Here is a 24,561-nt window from a genome sequence, read left to right on the forward strand (position 1 = left end):
GACTGTGATTGTCCCGCATTGTGTCTGACTGCATGTGTGACGGGTGACGAAGACCAGATCGGGGACAGGTGGAGATGCACAATTTGCTCATATTCGGAGAGTGTGTTGCGAGGACCACAGAAGTGTGATGGTCGACAGGAGATTACAGCCACAGTTTATTTTCAGACAGAAACAGCAGAGATTTAAAAAACGTAAAAACCTTCTATAAAAGTAAAAAGCAGCCACTCCGATCGTGTGTGTGTGTGTGTGAGTGTGTGTGCATAAGTGTGTTTTCATGCTCAATCAGACCCTTTCAAGGCCAGGTCAAGATGATAGCGAGTCTTTTCTGTGGACAAGAGAAGACAAAAATGAGTTGAGAAAAAAAACAATGTGCCCCGACTCCTAAACAATCGAGGGCAAATAACAGCAATTTCACAGCTAATTTGTAGATTTCACGTGTGGATGCCTCGGCCGCCTCCCTCCGTTTAGGACTGTGAATAGAAACTCCTTGACATTTAAAACACCATTGGCCAGCGCGTGTGTCGTGCGAGTGTGTTCTCGGCGTCATGACTTTAAGGCTAATTTAAGTGTCAGAGCTGGACACAGACATGAAGAGTCAGAAGAAAGGGTCTTAATTGATAGTGAAATAAAATCAAAATATGTCGATACCTCATCAGCCTGGCATTACAGTCACATCGGTTCTGATGGTTCTGCAGTGTTTCTCACCTTGTTTTAAGCCACGGACCACTTGGTCCTTCGAAAGAAAATCCTGAACAGAACCTCGGCCAAAGCACAGTTGTGCACAGTCCAGCAGAAAATCCCATTTCATTTGTGCAAATATTTAGCTACTGATAGCTGGCCATTTGGCTATTTGCAGGAAATACATTGCGGAAACTGTATATGTTTAAATTGTCTCTAGAAAGGGGTGGACAATATCATGATTTATTTTAAAGAACTGCTTCAGTTTAATCACAATCTGTGTTTCTGAGTGTAACTTGCAAGTGTCTGGTCAGTGTTAGTCCTAAAGGGAAGAGAAAACTCTGAGAATTTAGGCAAAAAAAACCTTCTAATTTGGGTAATTTCCATACAAATCTTTTACATTCTTTGCCTCGACTTGCTTCATAACAACAAGTCTTTGGCTCTCCACATTTTGGAGCAAAGTTGTTTGGTTCTGCACTTGTGGTGCAGACGGGTCCAACAAGGATCACTGCATCATTCTGACGTGAAGGAGTGTGGTCAAGTTAGAGGCGCATCAGGTTTGAAAACAACTGGAAGTTTTGCATTTGACAGGCTTCTTCACTGCATCATGTGCAGCTTTGCAGCGAGTGATAAACAAATCAGCGCATCAGCATCGATCTATAGTGTATAGAAAAAGTGTGAGTGAATCCATGTGATCTCCTCACGTTGGTAGATGGTCAACATGTTCTACTTGTTCATGATTTAATGTCATCATATGGTCCACCTCTATCTCCGGACAAATGAGGTGAAACTGGATCATTTCCCACGGCGCACCTGACACTCTGTCACCGCACACTAGAGTGGCACGGCACAGCGGTTGAAAAACGCTGTTTTAGATAACTGGACGTTCATTATGACCACCAGATATACTGGTCTGAATGTGGCAGATCTCAGAGAAAGTGTGGAAAACACTTGAACCGTGAGTGAAAACAGAAACGGCTGGACAAACACCACACAAGCACACTTTCACTTGAAGTAGGATGTTGCTCCCATGATCACAAGCTGGAATTTGTCGTAGGACTATGCAGTGACCAGAGACCAACATTCATCGGGGATTGTTTTTGTCTTGTTCTGAAATTCCTTAAGCAATTCACATTTTCTCTTCTTTTTTTAAAGACATTTCAAAATGATTTTTCTTTTTACAAATCGCCCCCCATTTTATGACATATCTTAAAATAAGACCACCTTCTCCTTCATTTCAAAAATCCGAGTCATTCCTCTCCAAACATTCCTCTTCATTAGCTGTGGTTGACAACGTACACAGCTAGAGTTATCTTCGAGAAGAGGTCACTGAAATGAAGCATATTTGACACTGTCCCAACTTAGAAGGGAAAACACCTGGCACCACGTGGGGCCTGAGGTTGGCCTTTTGCTTGGCCTTCCACGTTCGACACATTCACATGTGATCTCCACATCGCTGGAGTCACCTCATCTAACATCCCCACAGGATCCTGACATCAGCATCCCAGCATCTTGAGCTAGCCTGCAGCTCCCGGTCCGTGCCAGCGTTGCATCTCCCTCTTGTTAATTATGTTGATCTTCTGTGTGTCTGTTTGGGGGCGTGAATTCATTTCAATCGCCCAATTCAGTTCATTAAACCCTCATAGGCCTCAACACAGGGCCTGATTATGTCTCTCAAATGTTTCCCATCTCAACTCATCCCGGTTACACCTCCTATCACACCTCCCACATCTCCGCGCGGCTCCAACGTTTGGAAGAAAGTCACTGGATCTGCATCGCTTCCTCTTCTCTGACAGTCTTGCCCCAGATTCCCATCATCTCCTCCAGACACAGCGCTCTGACTCCGGAGAGGAGGAGCACCAGATCAGCGCAGATGAGAAGTGAAAAGGGTGAAGGGAATCCAAATCGATCCCAAACCTGCATCCTAATCTCTTTGACGTTTCCCAGCTGTATTGGCTGCAGGCCCCTGATGCCACTTCTGGAACACAATACTTCCACGTAGTGACTCTCAAAAACAGCTGTCGGGCTTCTCACAGTCATCTGTTTGAACTGAATCAGAAATAAAGTTCGCGAAGAAGCGTATTTCATCCAACTCTGGTGAAGCTTCAGGTCAGGATGCTCGGGGCCTCAGGCAAACCTGGCGCGTCTAAAAACACTCTATTGCCCTCTCGTGGCTGAAAAAGGAACCGCGCTTTAGTGCATCTCTCAGACCAGAACTGAAGTTCTCAAAACTACCAGTTCAAGCTGTACATCATTGTGTCACTGCTAAATACTTGGTCATGTGGTCATTTGTGAAACATATTCCTGTTCATTCTCATGGGACTTTTCTGGAATTCATCCATTGCTCAAGGTGAATCTTGCCTTTCTGTAATGAAAGGAAATACATGAGGCATAAGACCATCTCAGCACGGAGATGTATAATATATGTTCCTCAGCCACACTCACAGTTGACCTCGTGGCTTCCATAGATGCGGATGACATCACAGCAGATCCCTGCAGAGGCTGGAGAAGATACATGTTGCGATGTGGATGAGAATTTGTGGTCCTAACCACAGGAACATGAGGAGGTTTAGGAAGAGCACTGTGCGTACAGTTTCCCCTAACAATATCGTCCCATGCTCATATTACTTTTGTTGTTTTTCCACTGAGCTACGCACTGTCGTCTTTTCCGTGGTCTGTCAACAAATGACAGTATGGTACATGCGATCGGTCTCTCACATAGACTCAGGTGTGACATCCATCCATCATTCACATGAAAACTTCCCTCCAGAGTCACTGTTATATTGACTGTCTTGTCTGTAAACAATCACATTCTGATGACGCTCACTGACACAGAGATTGACTTTTGCGAGATGAATTTAGGATTCTGAGCAGGAGACGGGATTTTGGAGACCATCCATGCTGTTTTGCAATTTATTGTTTTGAGAAATGCACTTACTGTTTCGCCAATGCCAAGGGTGATTCGAGAAATGGACCAAAGTGACTGAGAACTCAGGTTCCCCCCCAAAAAAACAAAACACACAAAACTACTTACACAGGAAAGATTGGCCAGTCACCAACTCCAGGTGCAGCACTTTATATATGTACGATGCCACGTCATAGTCTTTTGCACTGCCGCAGAGAAAATGAGGTTCAGACACATGAAAGACGTTGTGTTTACTTCACACAGCAAGCAATTCATTCATCCATCACTGGAGTACTTCCACTCGGATGTTTACGCGTCCAACTTAAAATAGATCATTCAGGTCTCAAATACTAAATGTGATTCATTACGATGAATAAATTATAACATTAATAAGAATTATAATCCCTTTTTTTTTAAATAACCCTGAAAACAACAGAGTTATCTGTACACAATGAGTGAAGCACACAGCAAAGAAATGTTTCAATACTTCCTTGATTCAAAATCAAATATATTTTCACACTACATTGGCAACAATCCTGTCTGATAAAAATTGTATACAAAAACATTAGAATCATACATCCAACATTTATGTTCATACGGACGCGTATATGAAAGCCAATCACAGCGGGTTATGAGCAACATGCAGCAGCCAACTGGAGCTGAAGACCTTCCGAGAAACAAGATCAACATGTCATGTACCACCGTAGAAAAAATAAACACACATGTACAGTCTTTAAAAAAAAAACTCTTTCACTGAACAAACAATACTGCTGAAAGGGGTACGAGACGTTGCTTCTCAAGAGAGTTTGGCCAGTTTCAGCTACATACGACTTTTAAAAGAGAGAAAGTAAGAAAAAGAATGAACAATTCTGCCTGCATTGAGAACATAAGTAGCTTCCATGGTTAAATCGGCGACTTTCAAGTGCGCTGTGCTCCAAATATTCCCATTAAATCTGACTGCAGCGATCACTGTCCGCTGTGGCTAAAACTGGCTCCACATTACTGAAGATTGTCAGCAGTTGTGTCTGTACAAAAGCATCCAGTTGAAATACACATTATTTTTAATAAAAAAAATACACCCACGAGCAGCTGGTAGACGTAGTTTTGCTTTACAGTGTGACACCACTTGATCCCATCTGAATGGACTCACAAACATGGTGACCAACAGAAACTCAACAATAAGAAAGTCAAGCTACAGCCACAGCAGCAGGTCCACTGCTGTCAGGATTTCTGAACCGTAACATCAGCTTGAGGAGCAAAGGCAGTTAAAGCAGAGACGCAGACAGACAACAGCTCTTTGGTCCAGGAATCGAAGGACAGACGAGAATGACGAGAAGTTGTTGCCGCAAGGACAAAAGAGTCGGCTTTGAAGGAGAAAGAAAAGCTGTACAGATGAGTGGAGAAACGTGGGGCTGGAACGAAAGAGAGGACAGGATTGAAAAAAAAAAAAAAACTGTGGCAGAAATATCAGCAGGACACTTCAGGAAACACCCTCCCAACACAAGATCTCGACAGTAAAACTGAAGTTGAACCCAGACGACAATCCTTTAGTAAAGACTTCATAACGTTAGAGCTACATTCAACAGTTCCTTTGGGAGCATTGGATCAACAGCAGCCCGAGGATTGACCCTCGCTGGACACCACACGCTATAGTTGTTAGACTAGGCATGAAACAAAACGCACACAAATTTAAAAAGTTCAAACAGCTGATGATCTTGTTTGCGTCAACTTCAATCAGGTGTTTTTTAACATAAATGTCAGCGAGGTTTGTAGTGGCTGTTAAATAAACACAAGCCTAGCATCACTACAGAAGACAGACACGTGAAGTTGCGGCGGCATTGGTTCGACAAATCTCATGGGAACACAGGCACACATCATTAAGGCAGCGAAGAAGCCATCAGTTAGGTTCTTTGATATTGAAATAAAGTGCTTTAAAGACAAGCTAATCTTTAGCAGACAAGCTGGAGACAGGCAAGTGGTCAACAGGGAGACGCTTACGGCTAACACACACACACACACGTTTACCTCTAACTACCGAACTCTTCACTATAGGCACAAAATCCGCCTTTAAGTGTTGGATATGAATTTAAGAAAAGAAGAGGTGGATTTCTTTGTTCACAGGAACTTTTGTTTGAAAGTCAAATCTAAAACTGTGTGGACAGAAATTCACTCTGTGTGTCTGTGTGTGTGTGTGTGTGTGTGTGTGTGTGTGTGTGTGTGTGTGTGTGTGTGTGTGTGGTCAAAGGTAGTTTCACATGATTTCGTCTAAAACATTGGAGGAGTTAAAGGTGTTTCCAGGAGAGATGTTCTCAGTTCCACACCTATGCATTTTGGTTGGAGGAGCGCCTCACGCGCTGCCCCCGCGACCTCACCTCAGATGAGCAGGCTGTGTGGATGGTTTCAATACTTCAGGGGAATGTGTTTGTGTCACTTAGATTAAATGTGTCTCGACAGAAGTGGAGGGCAATATCCAGCACTTAAAAACCCAGCGACTACTCTGCACCTTACTGTGTCGTAGGGTCTGACCGCACTGTCCTACGCAGTGTTTCGGGATAATGCGTTTGCACACAGGTAACAGCAGTTGGTCCTACAGAGAGCAAGAGAAGAGAAATGAAGCGGTCCAAAACGCCGGCAGCATCAACTCAGGTACAACACAATGGTACAAAATAAACTCTTCCTTGGTAAGAAAGTGCACTTAGGCAGCCTGTCTGTTGGAGCAGGTGGGCTTAAAGGGCCAGAGGTCATTGACACCCGCAGCCCTTGTGAGGCCCTGAGTCATGTGCAGAGCTGTCCCATAGTGCTTTGTGTCACACCTGGTGTCAAAGGTCACTTGACCAAAATCTCTCAGCAACGTATTCACGTCCAGCGGGTCGGTCACTCAGGATGTCCCCCCCAGTACCTGGGTCAGTTAGTCAATTTGAGGCTGATTTTAGTGCGTCAGACGGAAGTTTCCGGCCCGACGTCCCCACTGCGGTCAGCGAACTGCAGCAGCGGTGCGAACGTGCAGTAGTCAGGCGCCCCCTGCCAGCGCGTGAACATGATTTTCTTGTTGAGTGGTTCGGACCTGCGGGGGTTTGCGGCAGAGCTGCGGTGGGCGGAGCCTCGTCGCTGGCCAGCCAGGGACAGTGGGGTGAACTCTGACAGCTGGCCCTTGTACAGCTTATCAGCATTCTGCTGAGACATGAGAAGCAACGTGAGAGAGAAAGACAGGGCTGTTTCTGTTCACTAAAAACGTGCACCGTTGAAATTCTGATCCTGAATAATAACTGTCATTTAAAGGAAGCAACTTTGCAAAATGCTGCTGTACCATACACGTTAGCTCATAGCGTTCCCCCTAATATTTCCATACATGATCATTCATTTGACATAACCAAACATAATATAAAGAGTGATGTTTCTGATAATGATGACGACAATTTTTTTCAGAACCGATCGCTTCAGTCTTTGGCATAAGACTGCCATAACATTATGACCAGCTTGTGGTAAAGAGTGCTCGCCAATGAACGTTCTATTTAGGGGGGTGGTCACAGTATTATGGCTGACTTTTGTAGATGCCACACCAGTGAGCCAGATCATGCGCTTGACGACATGCATTAAACCATAACACCACTAGAGGGCCTACTCTCACGTAAACCAGGGGTCACCAACCTCACAACCAGTGATACACTGTTTGAAATAATTAAAATGACATAGTTTACCTAAAAATAAAATGGATAAACTCCATTAATCAAGTTAATAATCATTTAAGAAGTGCTGAAACAGAAAAGTACAAAATAAGAAGGCTAATACCAAAGATATATACTTATATTTTTAGAAGAACGTTGGTGACCCCTGATGGAAACAAATCACCCAGAGTGTCCTGACATCGACAGCAGGTCAAAGTGTAAGGAAACCATTCAGTACCCAGCTTTACCTCAATACCCAAAGTCAAAGCTGCACAGAAATACACGCCCAAATAGACAAACGCACACCGACAGGCAGGACATGTGTTTTACCATTTGGAAGCTTGCACAACTCTGTGAGTGAGATTTCGTCTAAAAAAGACTCAGAGCTCTGGTAGAACAGTGCACTCTGAAAACCTCTGCTATTCCGCACACGCTGTCAACACACACAAACACACACACACACCTTTGCATTAATCCGAGTCAAACACAAACTCTCACATTTCCTTTAAGAAACATTGAAATCCACATGAGCCAACACGGAGGCGGCGGCATGCTGTTGTAGATCCAATAGCTTCATGCAAAAAATAAATAAATAAATAAATGTGTCGTCATCAGGAGATGGGAAGACGTGAGGGCACGAGTTTGGGGAGGAGATGGGAAGAGACATAGGACGATCACCTCAGGGTTAGAAACTCATTCTGCTGGAGGTCTGAGACAGCATAAAGATGGTGGAGGGCTCGGAGGCCAGGCAGCGACGCTGATTCTGCTACCCGAGGAATGGAGGGGAGGAAGAGGAGTCAAGAGGTCAGAGGGATGACGGGAGAAAGGGAGAGTTGAGCTCTACTGCTGTAGTAAAAAATGTTGGGCTATGAATTTTAATTCACAGACAATTTCAGTCACAAAGGAAGGCAACATTTTGAGAGATATATAAAATATTTCAGTTATATGGACTTAATATGAAACTGACTACAGTACATGACATTTGGGATCCGTGCAAGAGACCGATCTGCCAGAGGCAGGTGATCACATGCCCCTCAATGTTTCAGCCCACAACATCGAAATGGGGAGAAATCAAACAGTTATGGAAACAATATCAGTTTCATAGCACACAAAGGCGCAGAGAAACAAGGAATTCATATGTTGAACGGCAATTCACAAAACAGTCAAGATTTATAATGCTTGGTTTTAGGAAATATTGTGTGGGCAAGACAAACAAAAAGCAGAAGAAATAAGGGAGAGGAGGTAAAACTTTCTGGATAAAAAAGCCGCATGTCATAATTCCTTCTCATGTTCCTACATACCGAGATGACTTAAAGTTCCCACCTGTATTTGTTCTGTCGTTGTGGGCCACAGCGCCCTCCAGAGAACCTTCTTCACGACGTCGGGGAGCAGACTGGCGATGATGAGGAGAACAATGCTGAGCCAGGCTGGACCGCTGGACAGCATCTGCATGAAGACGTAGTACATCCTCTGGTAGTTGAGGAACGGCCTGTGGGAACCATCTCCGTTAAAGCCTTTCCCCAAGAGGTCCCACACCAAAGTGACCTGTCTTACCAAATGATTCCTCCCCACAGCAGAGAGAAGACCACGAAGAAGATCAGAGAGCCCCAGATGACAAAATGGTTGATCCAGGTCCAGTAGTGGGTGTCTAACGCCAGCTACGGAACAGAGATGAACAAGCGATTGTAATGTTTAGTCGGGTCAGTACCATAGTTCTCTAGTCATCATGCGCCGACAATAATGACTCTAGTTAGTGTCAAGTACCTTAAATGTCACGGTGAAGATGAGCACGGTAAAAACCAGCGTCCCAAACGTCCAGTTCCCGAACATCTGCAACCAGACAGGAACCATTAATGAGGGTCGTGTATGTAAAGACAGCCTCAACAGAAAGAACATTCGTTCTGAAATGTACATTACTTTTAACTCTCTTTAGATAAATGCAATGGATGGACAAAGAATCCCTCACTGATCCACACAGAATCAATCAATCAAACAGATGGTTGGAAGCAACATGTGAAGACTGATGAATTAATGGAACTGTGACGGAGACGTGAGTGTGAGTGATAAAACTAAGCTCCAGTTAGTTTTGTTAGGCATTTAAACTCAAAAGATTTAAATAGCACGTTTTCCTTTGAGATATATTTTTGATGTTGTGACACTTGATGGCTCTCTAGTTTACCAAGAGGGGCACAACTTAAAAGCATCACCATTTCACAGAGACTGAGCTCAACTTCAAACAAGTCTAGAACCTCAGGCAGTGCTTCTGGAACTTTACTTTGAGCCTGCACTTTTCTTTGCCTTGGTTTTGTGACACTCACCAATTTTTCAAGTGAGAAAAGTGGGGCCCTTTGCCTGTGACCCCATGAGGGCTGCCCTCATGGGGTCACAACAAAATTACAAAAGAGAACCTTTTCATCATTCAGTTCCGCCTTTTATAAAATGATAGCAGCCAAGTGTAAGTTGACTTTAAGCCTATTTTCTTCTGCCTTCGGTCTTCCAAATGATGGCCCCAAAACATTAAAAACATCCTCACATGGCAACTGTCACAGTGGCCATACGTCTGCACTAACACACCAGAGACTCACAGTCAAGTGCTCTCTCTGTTCTGTATCAACGCAAGAATAAGGAAGAAACTGCAACTTCTGTCATTGAAACAAAGCCAATTTTGTATTACAACCGCTACATTTGTGACATGTTTCATCATGTTTTCTCCCCTCAGATTTAATAAAAAATAACTTCTTTATCCATATTACTGCATGCTCTCTTGTTACATTGTGTATGTTTTGCATGTGTTGTTTTTAGCCCCACAGTGTTTTAATTATGACCTTGAGCTAACCCAAAATATTAAATAAAACTTGCCAGTACTACTACAATACACAGCATGCGCAGCTAGTGGTTAACATGGTTGGATGTATGAGAACACAACCGCTGATGGAGCTACAACAAGCACCCAGAGCAGCACATGAGATGAAGAGGAGACATGATATCTGACGGGGCGAGACAGAAAACTGAAACTGAGGGTCTGAGAGAGAGAGAGAGAGAGAGAGAGAGGGACAGGCTTACCATCTGTGTGTTGGTTGTCATTAGCTGGGAGGAGGAATGCCAAAAAACAAAACAAAAAAAAAGCAACACAAAGGTAAAAGGAGAAGAGAAGGAAGAGGAGGAGGAAGAAAAAACAAATGTGCTTTTAAAGATTGAAGGAGAAGAAGAGTCAAAATTAGATGCAAAAACAATGCAAAATCAAGCAAATCAAGGAACTAAAAGAATTCTGACTGAGAATTGAAAACAAAACAAGAAGACGTAGAGAAATAGATCAGGCTGCACCGCATCTATGCTATGCCAGAACTACTCAGTGCGTTTCTTTCAGGTAGTAAAGTAAAGTGATGTTCAATATGGAGAACACGCCATTAACACTGCGTATAAGAAAATATTTTATTGCCTCTGACGTAGACCAGAATCTGGCCTTCGGGGTACCTGTCCGTTGCTGGTGAATGTGCTGTTATTGAACAGGAAATAGGCACCAAAGAACATGACGACAGCATCGTAAACACCCAAGACGGTCCAGTAAATGAATGAGGGCCAACGCAGCAGCGAGTTCTTGGCAATATCTCTGAGAAAACAATGAACCATGGAATATTTAAACCACAAAAAACAAAAAATCATGATGCTTTTGAATGACCCGCTGACCTGTAGAGAGTGGGATCTTTTTTCAGGATGTCCATGTTAATGTGCTGCTCGATCAAACTGTACAGCAGAATGGGCAGTGACGTGAAGCTGATGTTGTAGAGTGTCAGGTAGGCCGTGTCATATAAAGGCTGTGGGGAAGGAAGGAAGACGGTTCTTTACTTCTGTGAAGGACAGGATTATTTCTTTTCATATTACCTGCTGAGAGAAGCCACAGAAGAACTGGTAGAGAAACTGAGGGAAGATGAAGCAGACATTCTGCAAAGAAAATGGAACTACGGTTTATAATGCAGATCCTGCTTTTGTAAATTATATATGATTTTACAATCAATATATTTCCTATGTTAAGCCAAGGCAGCACAAAAGCACTTGAACTCAATGAGTTTACTCTGCGTAGATAGATAGATAGATAGATAGATAGATAGATAGATAGATAGATAGATAGATAGATAGATAGATAGATAGATAGATAGATAGATAGATAGATAGATAGATAGATAGATAGATAGATAGATAGATAGATAGATAGATAGATAGATAGATAGATAGATAGATAGATAGATAGATAGATAGATAGATAGATTGATATCAGAAGAGGAAATACCTTGTAAAAGAAGTATTGCACTAGTTCAGAGATGCGTATGTAGTAGTAGTGTCCGTGGACCAACAGCATCTTTTTGAGGTGCTTGAATTTAGGAATCGCATAGTCACTGTTCCTCACGGCCTGGCGGCCCTCCTTACCCATGATCCCTGAGGAGATGTGAGATGAGCAAGTCTCATCAGTGCAGAGCTCACAACGGCGTGAACGTGTTCTTACCGATGCCGACGTGGGCCTCTAGGATCATGCTGACGTCGTTGGCTCCGTCTCCGATGGCCAGTGTGATGGGATGTTCCTTGGAGGTTTTGATCAGCTTCACAATCTTAGACAGAAACTGTCAACTCAACGGCTCTGAGCATGAACAGATCTTGGGTGGCTTCCTTTCACACCTGTGCCTTTTGTAGTGGCGCCATCCGACAGCAGAGAACCGCACTGCAGTTGCGGCAGATTTCAAGGAAGATCTCTTTGTAGTTCCCTGAGTGCAGGTCCTCCTGGCCGGGCCTCATCACCGCAGACAGCGTGGCCCCATCGATGATCAGGCCATAGTCATGGTAATCGCCTGACAGCCTACACAAGGAGATGTTTGACTGACATGTGGAGGGGCAGTGGTGTGTCACATGCATCACATTCTAACCCTGAGAAGGAGTCCCTGGTCATCCCAGCATGCTGCCTCAGGACAGTTCTGCTCAGGTCAAACAGGACGTCATGGAGACTTTGCTCCTCGGTCCGTTTGGTGGTGAGTTCAAGGATCTGCGTGTTGCGTCTGAACAGTTTGCTGGCATAACAGGTCGCGGCTGCAGTCTCCATCTTATCGCCAGTCAGGACCCAAACCTTCATGCCGGCCTTGTGGAGCGACTCGATGGTGTCAGCTGCTTTCTCCTGCAGTCTGAGAGGACGGCAAATGGAAGAATGGGTTTTGTAACAATTCAGGTTTGACTCTTTAACAGAACAAGCTCAATAAACTGGAGGCCTATAAAGCATGATGGGTTGGGTGTGTTTCTAATCCGTTCATATATTTCTGGTTTGCATGTTGGTCATTCTGCTTTCATTATCGCAGTCCACTCATTATATGACATATCATTACCACCTTGTACATGATGATCCAAGATTTTTTTCACTTTGTTTTTATTCATACTTTAAATATTTGCTATTGAACTCAACAGTTTATCACTTTGAGAAAACGGCTGTGCATAACCAACCTGTCCTCCACCGCAGTGGCCCCCAACAGAATCAGGTCCTTCTCAATGATGTCGTACGCTTCAGCCAGTTTTTTGTCACGGTCCTGAAGCGCTAACTTTGCCGTCTTGAGGAGATTGCAGACCTCCTGGTACTGTTCTGACGTCAGCGGACGGTAGGCGACACAGAGCGTCCTAAGGCCCTCCTGGAACAGGAACAAGAGAAGTTTAGAGCTGATTACTTAATGTCTTGTTTAATGCTCATCACCAGACTCTAAGACACTTAATTGTCCTTGAACTTGACATTTAAAGAAAATTCTAAGATAAAATGCACACAGCAGTGCTGTAAACACAGCTAGAAAATAGCAAACCATAGTATGAAAAAAACTGACCACAGCATTGTGTTCAACTCGTGACCGGATCTGTTCCACCTTGCCTGACAGAACTCTCGGAAATATGGAGGAGTCTGCACCTTTACAGAACAGATACAACTCTCCTGCACGGACACACACACACACACGCGCTCACAGAAAGAACGGATTAACATACAACAGGCAGTTGGAAGTGTATCATTACCAGTACTGGCTCTGACAATGACGCTCATCCGGCGCCGCACAGAGTCAAAGGTGAGCACTTCCAGCAGCTCAAACCTAAAATAAATCACCCATCATAATGACCCATCATTCCATGGCAAGTTTTACTAGCACGTATTCATTGAAATAGAAATCAATAGATCAACACATCACATGCACATATAACAAAAATAGGATTAATGGCATATTTAAAAATTAGAGCTGGGACTTTAAAAGATTAAAAACACAGAACAACTAGGTATAAACTAAATGAGATTGTGTTGCTGGATGGGAAATTCAAGTTTAAAACTTCATAGAAATACAAACAATGCAGTTTTGTTCACATGATACAGCAGTGTTGGCTCATGACTGGAGCACTTCCACATAGAGGTTTAAGATAATGTGTCCAGATTCTGTTTGTAATTTGATAATTAGAAAAGACTGACCTCTCGATCTCATCATCTCGATTCAAGATCTCCATGTTGTTGTCCTTCAGTCTTAGGTAGGTGAAGCCAAGTCTGACACAAACACACACCACAAGTTTCAATCTCGCCCGTGCGTTGTACTTAGATCTGAAGCTCCACAATTCCCCCACACCTTTTCATGCCCTCCACCAGAGCCACCTCATCAGGGGAGGATGAAATGTAGAAGGAGGTGGACTTCCCCTGGTGGATCCCCTGCTTGATGCCGTCTACCGTCTCCTCCTCCTTCACCTGGACGGTGTGACACAAACAGAGTGCGCGGAAGAACAGCTCCTCATGTTCCTGCGAACAGACAGCCATGTCAGATAAAAAGAACAACTCACATCCTCTCAATATATAAACTCTCACCCTCGCGTTAGGTCCCGGCGATGTGTCAATCATGTCCATAGTGGCTGCGCCAGGCATCACCTAGTTGTAAAGAACGAATGGCTGTTATATCAACTTTCATTTGGACTCAGTGGTCAGAACTACCTGTCCGTTGCAGATGGCATGAGGTACATAGACGTGTCCATCCACACAGCACTCTATGAACTCCATGTTGTTTTCGGTCAGGGTCCCAGTCTTATCAGTGAACACATACTCCACCTGTAATAGTTTCATAATAATAACCATCCTTATGATTATTACTCTTATGAAAGAAATCTCCAGATGAGGCTAGCGTACCTGCCCCAGCTCCTCATTTAGATCAGAAGTGTTGACCACTGCTCGCTCGCCCAGCTCTTCATCAAACATGTCATCGTCCCACATGATGAAGTACGAGCCGAGGAACTTCTGCATCTCCACGGTGACGTACATGGAGACGGGGATGATGTAGTTGAAGAGAACCATGAAGGCCAGGAAGTCTGTGAAAGCTCTGATCACCTGGGAGAGGGAGTGTCAACAGGAAGCACAGCCACCTACAGTACTAATCCAAAAACTCACCACATGCCGCTCCCGCTCTACTTCTGTCCTCTGGTTGTACCAGGGCTCGTCTCGGTTCGGGTCGGCCTGCCATGCATACTTCAGTACTGTGTTGATGATGGCTTTGCCTATTAGAATGCATAGGTAGACCACCAGGTATGCGTTCATCGACCTGAAAAACCACCACACACATTTGATAATATTGAATAAACGTTCATATAACCCACTTCAGGTGAGACTTAATTCTAAATAGCAAGGGAGAAATTGTAATTACAAGTACTCGAGCTGTAATTATTTAAAGATACATGGAACAAAGAAAGCGTAACAGCAAGAGTCAGAACTTCAAGAGGGCATCTTACTTTTCAACAGCTGACCGCTTCTGAGATTTGGACTGGTAATTGAGAGCCATCTTAGTCTCCATGCCGGTGTAGATGGCCACGGCTAAAGAGCAAGAACACAAAATTGATTTCTTGAATGACTCTGTAATATTGTTACCGTTGTTAAGATGCAGATACTTTACCATAAATGAATTCAGTGTTTTTGAGCGCAGCTCCTCTAAGAAGTACGTTTTCTGATCCCAGCGGTCTGAAAACACACAACTTCTTTAACAACCTCCTCTGTACGGATAAGACTGCCAATGTTTTAATAACCCTGTTCAGGAGGAAGACATCTGAGAATTACATTTGTTTGATGCTGCTGTCGGTTAATGAATGGAGGAAGCAGAAGAAGTTAACTCAGAAGCTTAAATGAGACGACTGAATGAAAACTCAGAGCACTGCTGTCCACAAACTACCAGAATGATGTTACCAGAACAACTTGTAGCAACCATGAAGCACGGCTGGTTAATGAAGCAAAAAATATTAATGTAAAGGCTGAAAAGAAGAAGTGAAATAGGTTCTTTAAGGAACCAGAAAACTAGTGTTGTAGTCGAGACCCACTAGCCTGTGACGAAATCGAGACCTGAGCATACAGGGACCAAGCCCAAGAACAAGTCTTTCATGGCCAGAGACGAGACTTTTAGTTATTATTTCAAACTAAAGCAAGAGCTGAAATGCTTTCATTATTCACTTTTGTCTCAGGCTGGTTGTGCCCAGAGATTGTCCAGGTCTGGACTATGAGGATGTCCAGTTAGGTGGTGTCTACAGGAAACCTTGATTCATGGTGAAAATCATTCACCTTCAAGCTTTATGTAAAGCGACACCTACAGAATCTCCCGTATCCTTTTGTCAGTTCATCAGAAAAGAATAGTTGATAGTTTTCATTTATCTTGACCCTGAAACCAAGAGCTTAAGCAAGCGAGAGCTCCATATAGACGGTGAATTACCTGGCCACCGGTTCATTGTCCATGTAGACGTTGATGCGACCCACAAATCTAATCAAAGCAAAAGTATAATTTAAAACAGGTACAAATCACAATCAAATCTGAGTTCAGTCCTCAGTGGCGCCACACACAGCTGGAGACAACAGCTCTCTTCACATACACATAAGATTCAGCTGTGAGCATTACTGACTTGTAGAGGTCTGGTTGTGGTTGTTCACATTCAATTGTCGCATGGATGGAGTCCACTTCCTTCTCTGTGCTATAGGCCTTGGTATCTTGGACAGCATAGTACGTCTGTGGAGAAAGACAGGACTGGATGAGACGGCAGAGGATATAATCTAGAAAGTGCAAAGAATTTATCAAGGAAATACAGCAGGGAAAAAAAGTGATGAGTGTTTTTGTGTCTTCACACATAAAACTTGTTTTACAAGATCATCATCCACACACCTTGTGACTGCTTTCTCCGTCCAAACTGGCGGTCGTCACGTAACAGGTTCCGTCTTCACGTGAGGTTGAGAGAAGTATAAGATCACAGGGGAAAGTCTCATCCTCTTTCACATACACAACATCTCCAACCTAATAGACAAACAGGATGATAAGCCACTTGAACGTCGCACGATGCCAATGTTACACATTCAAAGGTGCAGCTTTTATAAATAGATAAATAATGAGTTGGAGTTTGTTGTGATAATACGACCTGCTTCCTTACCCTTCTTCAGCACACTCATACATGATAGAAACAAAGACAGAGAACAGATCTATTTTAGAACACACACCCTGAGTTTGCGACTTTGTTTTCGGATGACTTTCCCATTCTGCACCACGTGGACTGGACACTGGTTCACAGCATTGTCTGCTTTATGCCTTAGCCAGTCCTCATAGCCCTGAGAGAAGAAGTGAGGTGATCAGTCTGTGTTCCACCACTGATGATGACGACGACTGATCTCACCTGTTTGATTGCGGTGACTGTGATGACGAAGAACAGTGGGAGTCCACTGGTGATGGGACTAGTGGGCGTGTCAATGATCAACTGACAGAACAAAGGCACAAATATGACATACTTGGAGAAAACATTTTATTCCAAGGGTTGAGTGGAGGAAACTCTTACCTGGACTAGAAAGATGATGAGGAAATAGAAGTTGGCTACTCTCCGAAACTGCTCAAACATATTCTTGGGAATAAAGTTCCAAAATGTGTACTAGAGAAATAGCACACAATACATCACACATCAGTATCTATTGATGTCAAGTGTACAGTATAAGCGTCTTCATTATGACAGCCAACTCTTAAGAGCAGTCTCACATTATGGAATCATTTCTAGACAACCCAGTTTATCAGTTAAAAGAAAAATAAACCCACCACCAGGGAGATGAGGCACAACTTCTTATATGTCAATAACCCAAAAAATCAAATGATTTTAGAAGGGAATTTTGTTGCTGCAATAAAGCAAACACTTTTTATTTTTTTATGACTTTCACACGGATCCTTCAACCATACTTTAGAATTTTTGTACATTGTTTAAACATGCTCTCTAACCTTGGAGGAAACTATTCTGTTATCAGGGAATCTTTGCTGAATGAAAGCTTCGGTTCCTGAAGGAGGCTCTTTGTGCCCGATGTACACCGTCCTGCTGTCCACCCAGTCCTCCTCTCCCGCACACTGCCGGGACAAAAACACAAGCGCGGGGTTGATTACAAAACAGAATCACAGCAATCTGATTCGATTGATTTTGTCACATAAAACATGAGTCCTCCTTCTGTCAAAACACTCATCAACATTTCCAGTCAAACTAGTTCCATTGGTCATAGGCCAGAACCACTCTGAATGACATCTTTTGTTATAGCTGATATGGAGAAACACATGTGATGTTGAATGGAATGCTGCTCAAATCCACTCAAACGAACACACGCACTCGTGTCTGTATCTCTATCTTTGTGAGAACCTCTCATTGCCATAATGCTTTGCCCAGCCTCTCACTCAAAACTAATGGATAACCTTAGTCAGGACTCCTAAGCAAACTTGAACCTAATTTTAATGACCCAGTTATTTTGATGTCTTGATCCTGAAATTGAGGCATAGATTTTGGGGTACGGACAAATGGTCACCCGCAAAGGCATAAGGTGTGTTGTAAGTGAGTGTCCCCACAAGTACGGATAAACCAACCACACGCGTGTGCACACACCCACAAACACACACACACACAAAAAGAAAAACACTGGCAAAGATGACTGATAAAAGTATTATGATTACGTTGGACCTAATTCAAAACACTAACACTTTCACATCAGGTACAATATAATGAAGCTCAAACCTCTTGAGAAGATGTTTATTTATAGTGTGTGTACATCATAATGGCAGCATCTGTTTTCAGTGCAGGTCGCTCATCATTTTTCCAGGCTTATCTAGGGTCAATAATTCCCTACGCATTCTGTTACAGTTGAAACACAGTTTTCAAATAAAAACAACAGATAGCAAACAACCGATGGACTGTAAGTGAGTCTGTGGATTCTTCAGATGACAGTACAGGGGACGTCATGCAAAGAGTCCAGCCGACACTCTTTGGCTAACACATACAGTAACACACTCTAATGTTACCTTGTTTGAGATGAGGGGCTAATTTTAGCCAGTCAATAGTCAATCGTGTAGGTATGGAAGTGGACAGGGGGATCATTGTATCTTGGTCCAAATCACCTTAGAATCATCATCGTGAAGGTCAAGAGCCGCTGTGTTTTAATTGAAATTACTCCTGATTCTTTACTCTTTAAAACAAACAAATAAAACGTCAACGTCTGATGTGTGTGTGTGTGCAAATGTCCTTACAGCACATGTAGGTCTAGTTATTGTCTCATCTGAAACCTACTTCAACAAGATACTTCACATTAGGATACGTTTTTAACCACATGTGTAACGCAAACCATTTAAAACATAAATAAATGGAAGCACTTGTCGGGGAAACCACAATGTGTGGAAACAGAAAAACCCACAAAGAAGCCCTCTGTATCCACTTTTTTCAAACTGTACGTTGATCTTAGTCCTGCTAGTTGCAGTATGCAATAGCTTCAAACAGACTACCTGTTGCACGTTGTTATGGCAGCAGGTTCTCTGATGCACCCAGACTGAGCCATGCAGTCATGACCTTGAATGAAGATGTTCTAACCAAATCTCAGCAGCTTTGATTGATAGCCATGAATCTCCCCCTTTCGCCATCATCGTCTCCTGCATGTTAGCGTTGATGCAGCCGACTTGTATTTCTCACCTCCTTCCACTCCTCCTCACCACAACGGCAGCCTCTCAGCCGACAATCGATTGTGTTTGCATATCATCCACATCCAAGCTTTTTACATAAAAGCCTCTCTGTTGTTTAATCAAATAAAGCACCATCTTTGCTAAAGAAAAATGAGAAAATAAACCTGCTGCCTGGGCCCTTGAGCCTTCATCCGTTGGATGTAACAAGAGACTTTGAGCTATTCTGGACCCCGATAATCACTTTTAGTGACGCCTCATGTTTCAGGAGGCTGCAGGTTTGGAGGCATATTTTTAGTAGCAGGGGAAACAGTTGTGGTCAGGAGAGCAGGACAAAAGGGGAGAAGCCTTTGTTGGTGTGATCATGAACGTTGCTTTCGCTTCAGTTTTAGTTGAACTCCACCTACGTTTACTCAAGCACAACAAAACATCAGTAGTAATAGCGTCTGGAAATTAAGAACGACGGACGTATGTTAGCCTGTTTTCAGTTATGCAATTCTTTTTAAACCTGTCCCTGCAGTATGGTAAGTACAGAGGGATATAGATGAAACACATAAGAGACCGACTATCATTTACCAGAAAAGTTACCAGAATAAATAGCTGAAGAAAATGTGTGTCTTGAAATATTGATTATAAACATCAACCAGAATAAAAACCCAAATGGATATTTACATCTGTCATGTGCTCTTTGTTTCAAAAGGCAAACACAGCTAACGACATTTCACTTCAAACCTTAATATACGCTTGTAGAGCAGGTTTACCTCAATGTTTAATAAGTGGCTTAAAACTAAACGTACGACCAAATAAATGTGCTCCAAAATGTAAACACACAAACGATGATTACTGTTATGGAAGGATCAGAGGAGGTGAGTATGATAACAATTGCTCTGGAAGCTCATAATGACAAGTCAATTAGACACTATATGCAAAAACTTCAGTAGTTTATTAGCTTCCAAGTAATACTGTCATTGCGAGTATTCAAATAAAAATCCATTTACTTTCATAACTGTATCAGTGTATATACAGAAGCATGTTTTTTGCACAGACTGACTAACAGGAAATAATCTTTTAACTCCTGTACACAATATTTGCTATTAACTACCACATGCTACAACCCACTAACCACAAACAAACATAGCTAATTTTCTAGAAACCACACACGCATCCTTGTCCACGCACAAACAAGCAAATGGCGACTTTTGTTAGTTTGTGGATCGAGCCATGAGCCGTGTTTTAAACCAAGACACAAGGATTTTATCTTTCAGTCCAACAGTGGGTCCTGGAACACAACAAAAGCCTTGCAAAACAACCTGCAAGCAGTGATACCAGCTTAACCACACACGCTCTCACACCTTACATATCAGCACGGCAATAGTAAACATCCGTCAGCTGGTGTGTGTTATCTGCATGGTGCCACTCAGGTTCATGACACAATACATTCCCTTTCACTCACTCACCCATGCACACAAGACTCAGTGTAAAGAAAATAAGTCAATGAGCAGTATAACTCAAAGTGTACCCACAAACTGTGCTGAGAAACATGAAGTGGGGTTTTTCCAAAATTTGTTCAGATAAACACAGTTGCGATCACTAGTACTAGGTGAGAAACTGGCCTCAAATTTAACAGGATGGGATCATGTCTTTTAAATGAGAGACATGGTTACTTTCAATTCAAGATATAACTTGGACTGTGCTTTTGAAGAATCCACCTCAGAGCCATCGTGTGATAAATGTAACTACACGGAAGCCATCAGACCAGGACTCATGTGGTTTCAGGTGCATCCAAAGACTGCAATATAAATATATATATGAACTGTAATGAACAATGTTTTCTTCTCTCCTATGCCAACGGTGCGCCAACACAATGCACTCGCCATACAGAAAGAATTAGATACACTCTCTACCTCCACCATGGAACAGTCTTGATTGTAACTGTCTGCATGGAAGCAGCATTTGAGTGATTAAGTAGTAGAGGGTGGGTTGAAACAAGTTCTCTCTGTTAATGTATTCGAATTTAATTATTTTATTACTTGTATTTTTTTTCTATCTTTTCTGTGCCCTTTTTAATGAGATGTATCTCCTGCGTACCAAATATTTTGATATTCTTGTTAATGTAATAAATAAAAAGAAAAGTGTTCCAAGCCATGAAAGGGACAATATGCAGGTTGAGATAACACTGCCATGCGTGTACATATGCGTCTGTGTGCGTGTGTCTCTGTTCATGCGAACAAAGGGGTCAGATCGCTGCACTAAATCCTTGCCTTGCAAACATATACACACACACAGCTGGTATAAATCAAAGTCAGAGGATTTAAAAATCAGCGCTTGTTCCTGTGTGTGTGTGTCTGTGTGTGTGTGTTATCATAATTCTGCACCTGCAAGGCAAAGGAAGTATCAGCAGAAACAAAAAAAAATTAAGTACATGGCGATTTAAATAGAACTGATGGGTGAAGTGTCAAATGATAATCTATAAATGGTTTGTTTTGACACACGAGTTAGCCTACATTGATACACTTCAGATTGGGGAAGACATTTTAACTATGAATAAGCAAATTATTTATTTATACTTGCATATTTACTGTTAGTTATCAGTAAGTAATGTGTTGTTTCGTGTGAATTTGCAATGAGCTTTCCAGGGCAACACCTAAACAAGACACAAATCCGTACTTTATAATGATTAACTACAGGCTAATATGTTTGTAATACACATAGTAATTTATTTATACTAATATATACCCTAATCTAAAGGTTGAGGTTGAGAAGTCTTCAACAAAGATAAAGGTTCCCAGATCTCACAAATGGAGAATTAGTATATAAAATGGGGTTCAATTTGACGTGTCCACTCTGTGGCCTGGTTTTGTTCCCAACTTTTACTTCTAACCAACCAAGTCATTGATAATCAGAAAAAAAAAAGAGTTCTGATGAACATTGGCGGACTTCAGATGAAGATAGGTCACAAAGCAGAGTGAACAAGATGACCTTCTAGTTTACATACACTACACACTTCCTTCCAACCCTCGTCTGTGGCACACCAAGGAAATGAGGTAACTAGGACAAGACGAGAAATGATGTGACCTCTCACCAACTGAAGCCAAGAATTCATTAGCCTGGTTTTCCTGCAGAGCAGAGCTCAGTAGATCACTAGGTGAGGAGAAATAAATAAGATCTATTTTAATCCGGGATTAGGTTACACCTGGCTGCTCAGTGCTTGATCGACGATAGCCGGCAACAAACGTTTTCACCACTAAATCACTACTTTGGAAAACAAAATAAGAGGGCAAATTAATGACAAGTAAGAGATAAAAACCCATTCAACAAAACAGTGTTAGGATCCAGGAAAGGCATCACCACAGTAGGAGCACCACTCCCCCTCAGTACGTGCTGGACTGAGGAGTATTGTTGTATTTTTCCTGAGGATAAACACAGCACATCCTGGGATGTAGGCAGTAAACTGACACTCTGTGTGAGTGGAAGTGAGGCTCACAATCACATGAGCCTCATGAGTGCTGGAACCACGTCAGGTCATGTGAGACAAAGCAGCTGCAAGGACTGATTTTGTGTTGCAGCAAGGGAAGCAGGAGTTCCACGCAAAACTGATTAAGACGGAGGAAATAGTGACTGTGTGCCTGCGTGGGTTTGTTTGAGGCATCATGTAAAAATTGAATTTGTACAAGACAATGTATTTGTTTGATTCTTGAAATGAACTTACTGGTGCTCATAATGTCAAAACAAGAACGTTAAAAATGCCAATATTATTTTTATTAGGAAAATTAAGTAAAAGAATTCAACCTTCTCTCAACACCCCAATGTAACACAAACATCTGTATCAATAGGTATCAGACTTGGGTGGTGTTGTGAATAAAGGTAGAATTAAGTAAAGAAAGGAGGACATGTTTGCTGTCTTCCATGACCTCAGTACATATTCCTCTATTACCTGCAGCTCAAAAGGTTTCTCCCTGAGCCTGCAGTGATCATTAGGCCCTTTCAAAACCCTCTCCACAACCATTAGCATCAATTCCCTCGTTTCTCCCTAATGTTTGCAACTTTCCCTTCCCACTGTACTATAATGACAGTTTGAGAAAAGTACCCAAAATGCTTTTTAAGCCCTCTACATTTTTTTAAAGGTGGCTGCACATTAGTCGAAGCACTTCTCAACATTGCCTAATGTTTGCTCTTTTGGGACACACAAGCTAATGGTGTTCATTGCACTTTGTTGCCAGTAATCATCTTTGTACAGACAACAACATGTCTGCAGACACATCAACCCACGATGCAAAATGTTGAGTTGATGGGGTTGAGAGAGGAAGTCAACAGAGTGGAGTGAGATGAAAACCATCAATCAAATGACAAATGACCTTTTCCTCACAGAATGTGCAGACAGATCCTCCAGGTCAGCAACTACTGTACTATAGGTAGCACAAAACATGACAAGACAAAGCAGAGAAAGCCATACCAGTCTGGCCAATACTTGTACTTTACTTCTATAGTCCAGTCACAGCCTACAGTAAATCCAACACGCGACCTGAGCACATCAGTCAGTGTGACCTTTATATTGTGTGTGATTTACTTTAACAGTGTGAGTTAATGTAAACAAAGAAAGTGTCTGCTGATGCGTAGGAGGATACGAGTTGGGAAGTGTCATCCATCAGTCGGTCAGCAAACATCTGAGGAGTCGAGCCACCTCAAAGACATTTACAAAAAACTAGTGGTGAGACTTTAACAAGTTAATTGTGATTAATTAACTAATCGCACTTAACACCTTAAAATATTTTAATTGCATTTAATCATTTTACTTTAATTTAAGTTGCTCTCCGGACAACACAGAACCTTTGTAAGTGCCTGGTCCATTGATCACACTGATGCATAAGACACGTCGCAGCTTGGATGATAACAACAACAACAAACATGGAGGAATCCCTGAACAAAAGCAAACAAAAGCATCTGTTTGCTTTTGTTCAGGGAGGTTTTTAGCTACACAATGTCCATGGCTTCCACTACTCTGAATGTACTTGAAATTCTTATAATATTGAAATTCTTGTACAAATATAAGACATTAAAAGAGCTTGAGTTTTAATAAGGTGATATAAAAACTTGAATCTAGCCACCATCGTGATTTATTGTGCCGAAATGATGCAAAATAAACAATATTTTGTTTAAATGTATGTATGGGTCCATCATTAATTCATTCAAATTGAAAAATGTCTGTAATCTGTAACCACATCAGCCAATGGGGCAGGCTGAGGAAGCGGGCCTTGGTCTGGATATTCAGAAAGTCTGGATCACCAAACATTATATACAAGGACTGTTCAGAACAGAAATGACACAAGGAAAATCCAAA

The 24,561-nt window shown here is 42.4% G+C and overlaps 1 protein-coding gene across 7 annotated transcripts in view; it reads right to left on the bottom strand.

The window, feature by feature from the left end:
• Window positions 1-142: 142 nt before the first annotated feature.
• Window positions 143-24,561, bottom strand: part of atp11a (ATPase phospholipid transporting 11A) — a 31,342-nt gene continuing 6,923 nt past the window's right edge. Inside the window, exons 2-34 of one of the 7 annotated variants that reach the window (XR_008416239.1) lie at window positions 17,517-17,639; window positions 17,089-17,178; window positions 16,930-17,010; window positions 16,757-16,864; window positions 16,428-16,556; window positions 16,171-16,274; window positions 15,984-16,031; window positions 15,180-15,244; window positions 15,019-15,100; window positions 14,681-14,831; window positions 14,423-14,620; window positions 14,231-14,344; window positions 14,108-14,167; window positions 13,875-14,041; window positions 13,724-13,795; window positions 13,282-13,355; window positions 13,098-13,201; window positions 12,730-12,911; window positions 12,165-12,416; window positions 11,920-12,097; window positions 11,750-11,852; window positions 11,537-11,682; window positions 11,131-11,190; window positions 10,936-11,063; window positions 10,723-10,858; window positions 10,312-10,335; window positions 9,013-9,078; window positions 8,803-8,906; window positions 8,572-8,737; window positions 6,648-6,754; window positions 6,092-6,170; window positions 3,713-4,995; window positions 143-325 (exon numbers count right to left, since the gene is read on the bottom strand). Coding sequence is in view for 5 of the 7 variants with exons in the window: in XM_053881250.1 (XP_053737225.1) it covers window positions 6,119-6,170; window positions 6,648-6,754; window positions 8,572-8,737; window positions 8,803-8,906; window positions 9,013-9,078; window positions 10,312-10,335; window positions 10,723-10,858; window positions 10,936-11,063; window positions 11,131-11,190; window positions 11,537-11,682; window positions 11,750-11,852; window positions 11,920-12,097; window positions 12,165-12,416; window positions 12,730-12,911; window positions 13,098-13,201; window positions 13,282-13,355; window positions 13,724-13,795; window positions 13,875-14,041; window positions 14,108-14,167; window positions 14,231-14,344; window positions 14,423-14,620; window positions 14,681-14,831; window positions 15,019-15,100; window positions 15,180-15,244; window positions 15,984-16,031; window positions 16,171-16,274; window positions 16,428-16,556; window positions 16,757-16,864; window positions 16,930-17,010; window positions 17,089-17,178; window positions 17,517-17,639 (3,474 nt within the window). In the remaining 2 variants the exon portion in view is untranslated. Of the gene's footprint in view, window positions 326-3,712; window positions 6,171-6,647; window positions 6,755-7,578; window positions 7,682-7,705; window positions 8,012-8,571; window positions 8,738-8,802; window positions 8,907-9,012; window positions 9,079-10,311; window positions 10,336-10,722; window positions 10,859-10,935; window positions 11,064-11,130; window positions 11,191-11,536; window positions 11,683-11,749; window positions 11,853-11,919; window positions 12,098-12,164; window positions 12,417-12,729; window positions 12,912-13,097; window positions 13,202-13,281; window positions 13,356-13,723; window positions 13,796-13,874; window positions 14,042-14,107; window positions 14,168-14,230; window positions 14,345-14,422; window positions 14,621-14,680; window positions 14,832-15,018; window positions 15,101-15,179; window positions 15,245-15,983; window positions 16,032-16,170; window positions 16,275-16,427; window positions 16,557-16,756; window positions 16,865-16,929; window positions 17,011-17,088; window positions 17,179-17,516; window positions 17,640-24,561 lie in introns of those variants that run through there. The other 6 variants (XM_053881250.1, XR_008416240.1, XM_053881259.1 and 3 more) reach the window with 6 other exon arrangements.

This window comes from Synchiropus splendidus, chromosome 1 (genome assembly GCF_027744825.2).
Source record: "Synchiropus splendidus isolate RoL2022-P1 chromosome 1, RoL_Sspl_1.0, whole genome shotgun sequence".
In the NCBI taxonomy this organism is placed as follows: domain Eukaryota; kingdom Metazoa; phylum Chordata; class Actinopteri; order Syngnathiformes; family Callionymidae; genus Synchiropus; species Synchiropus splendidus.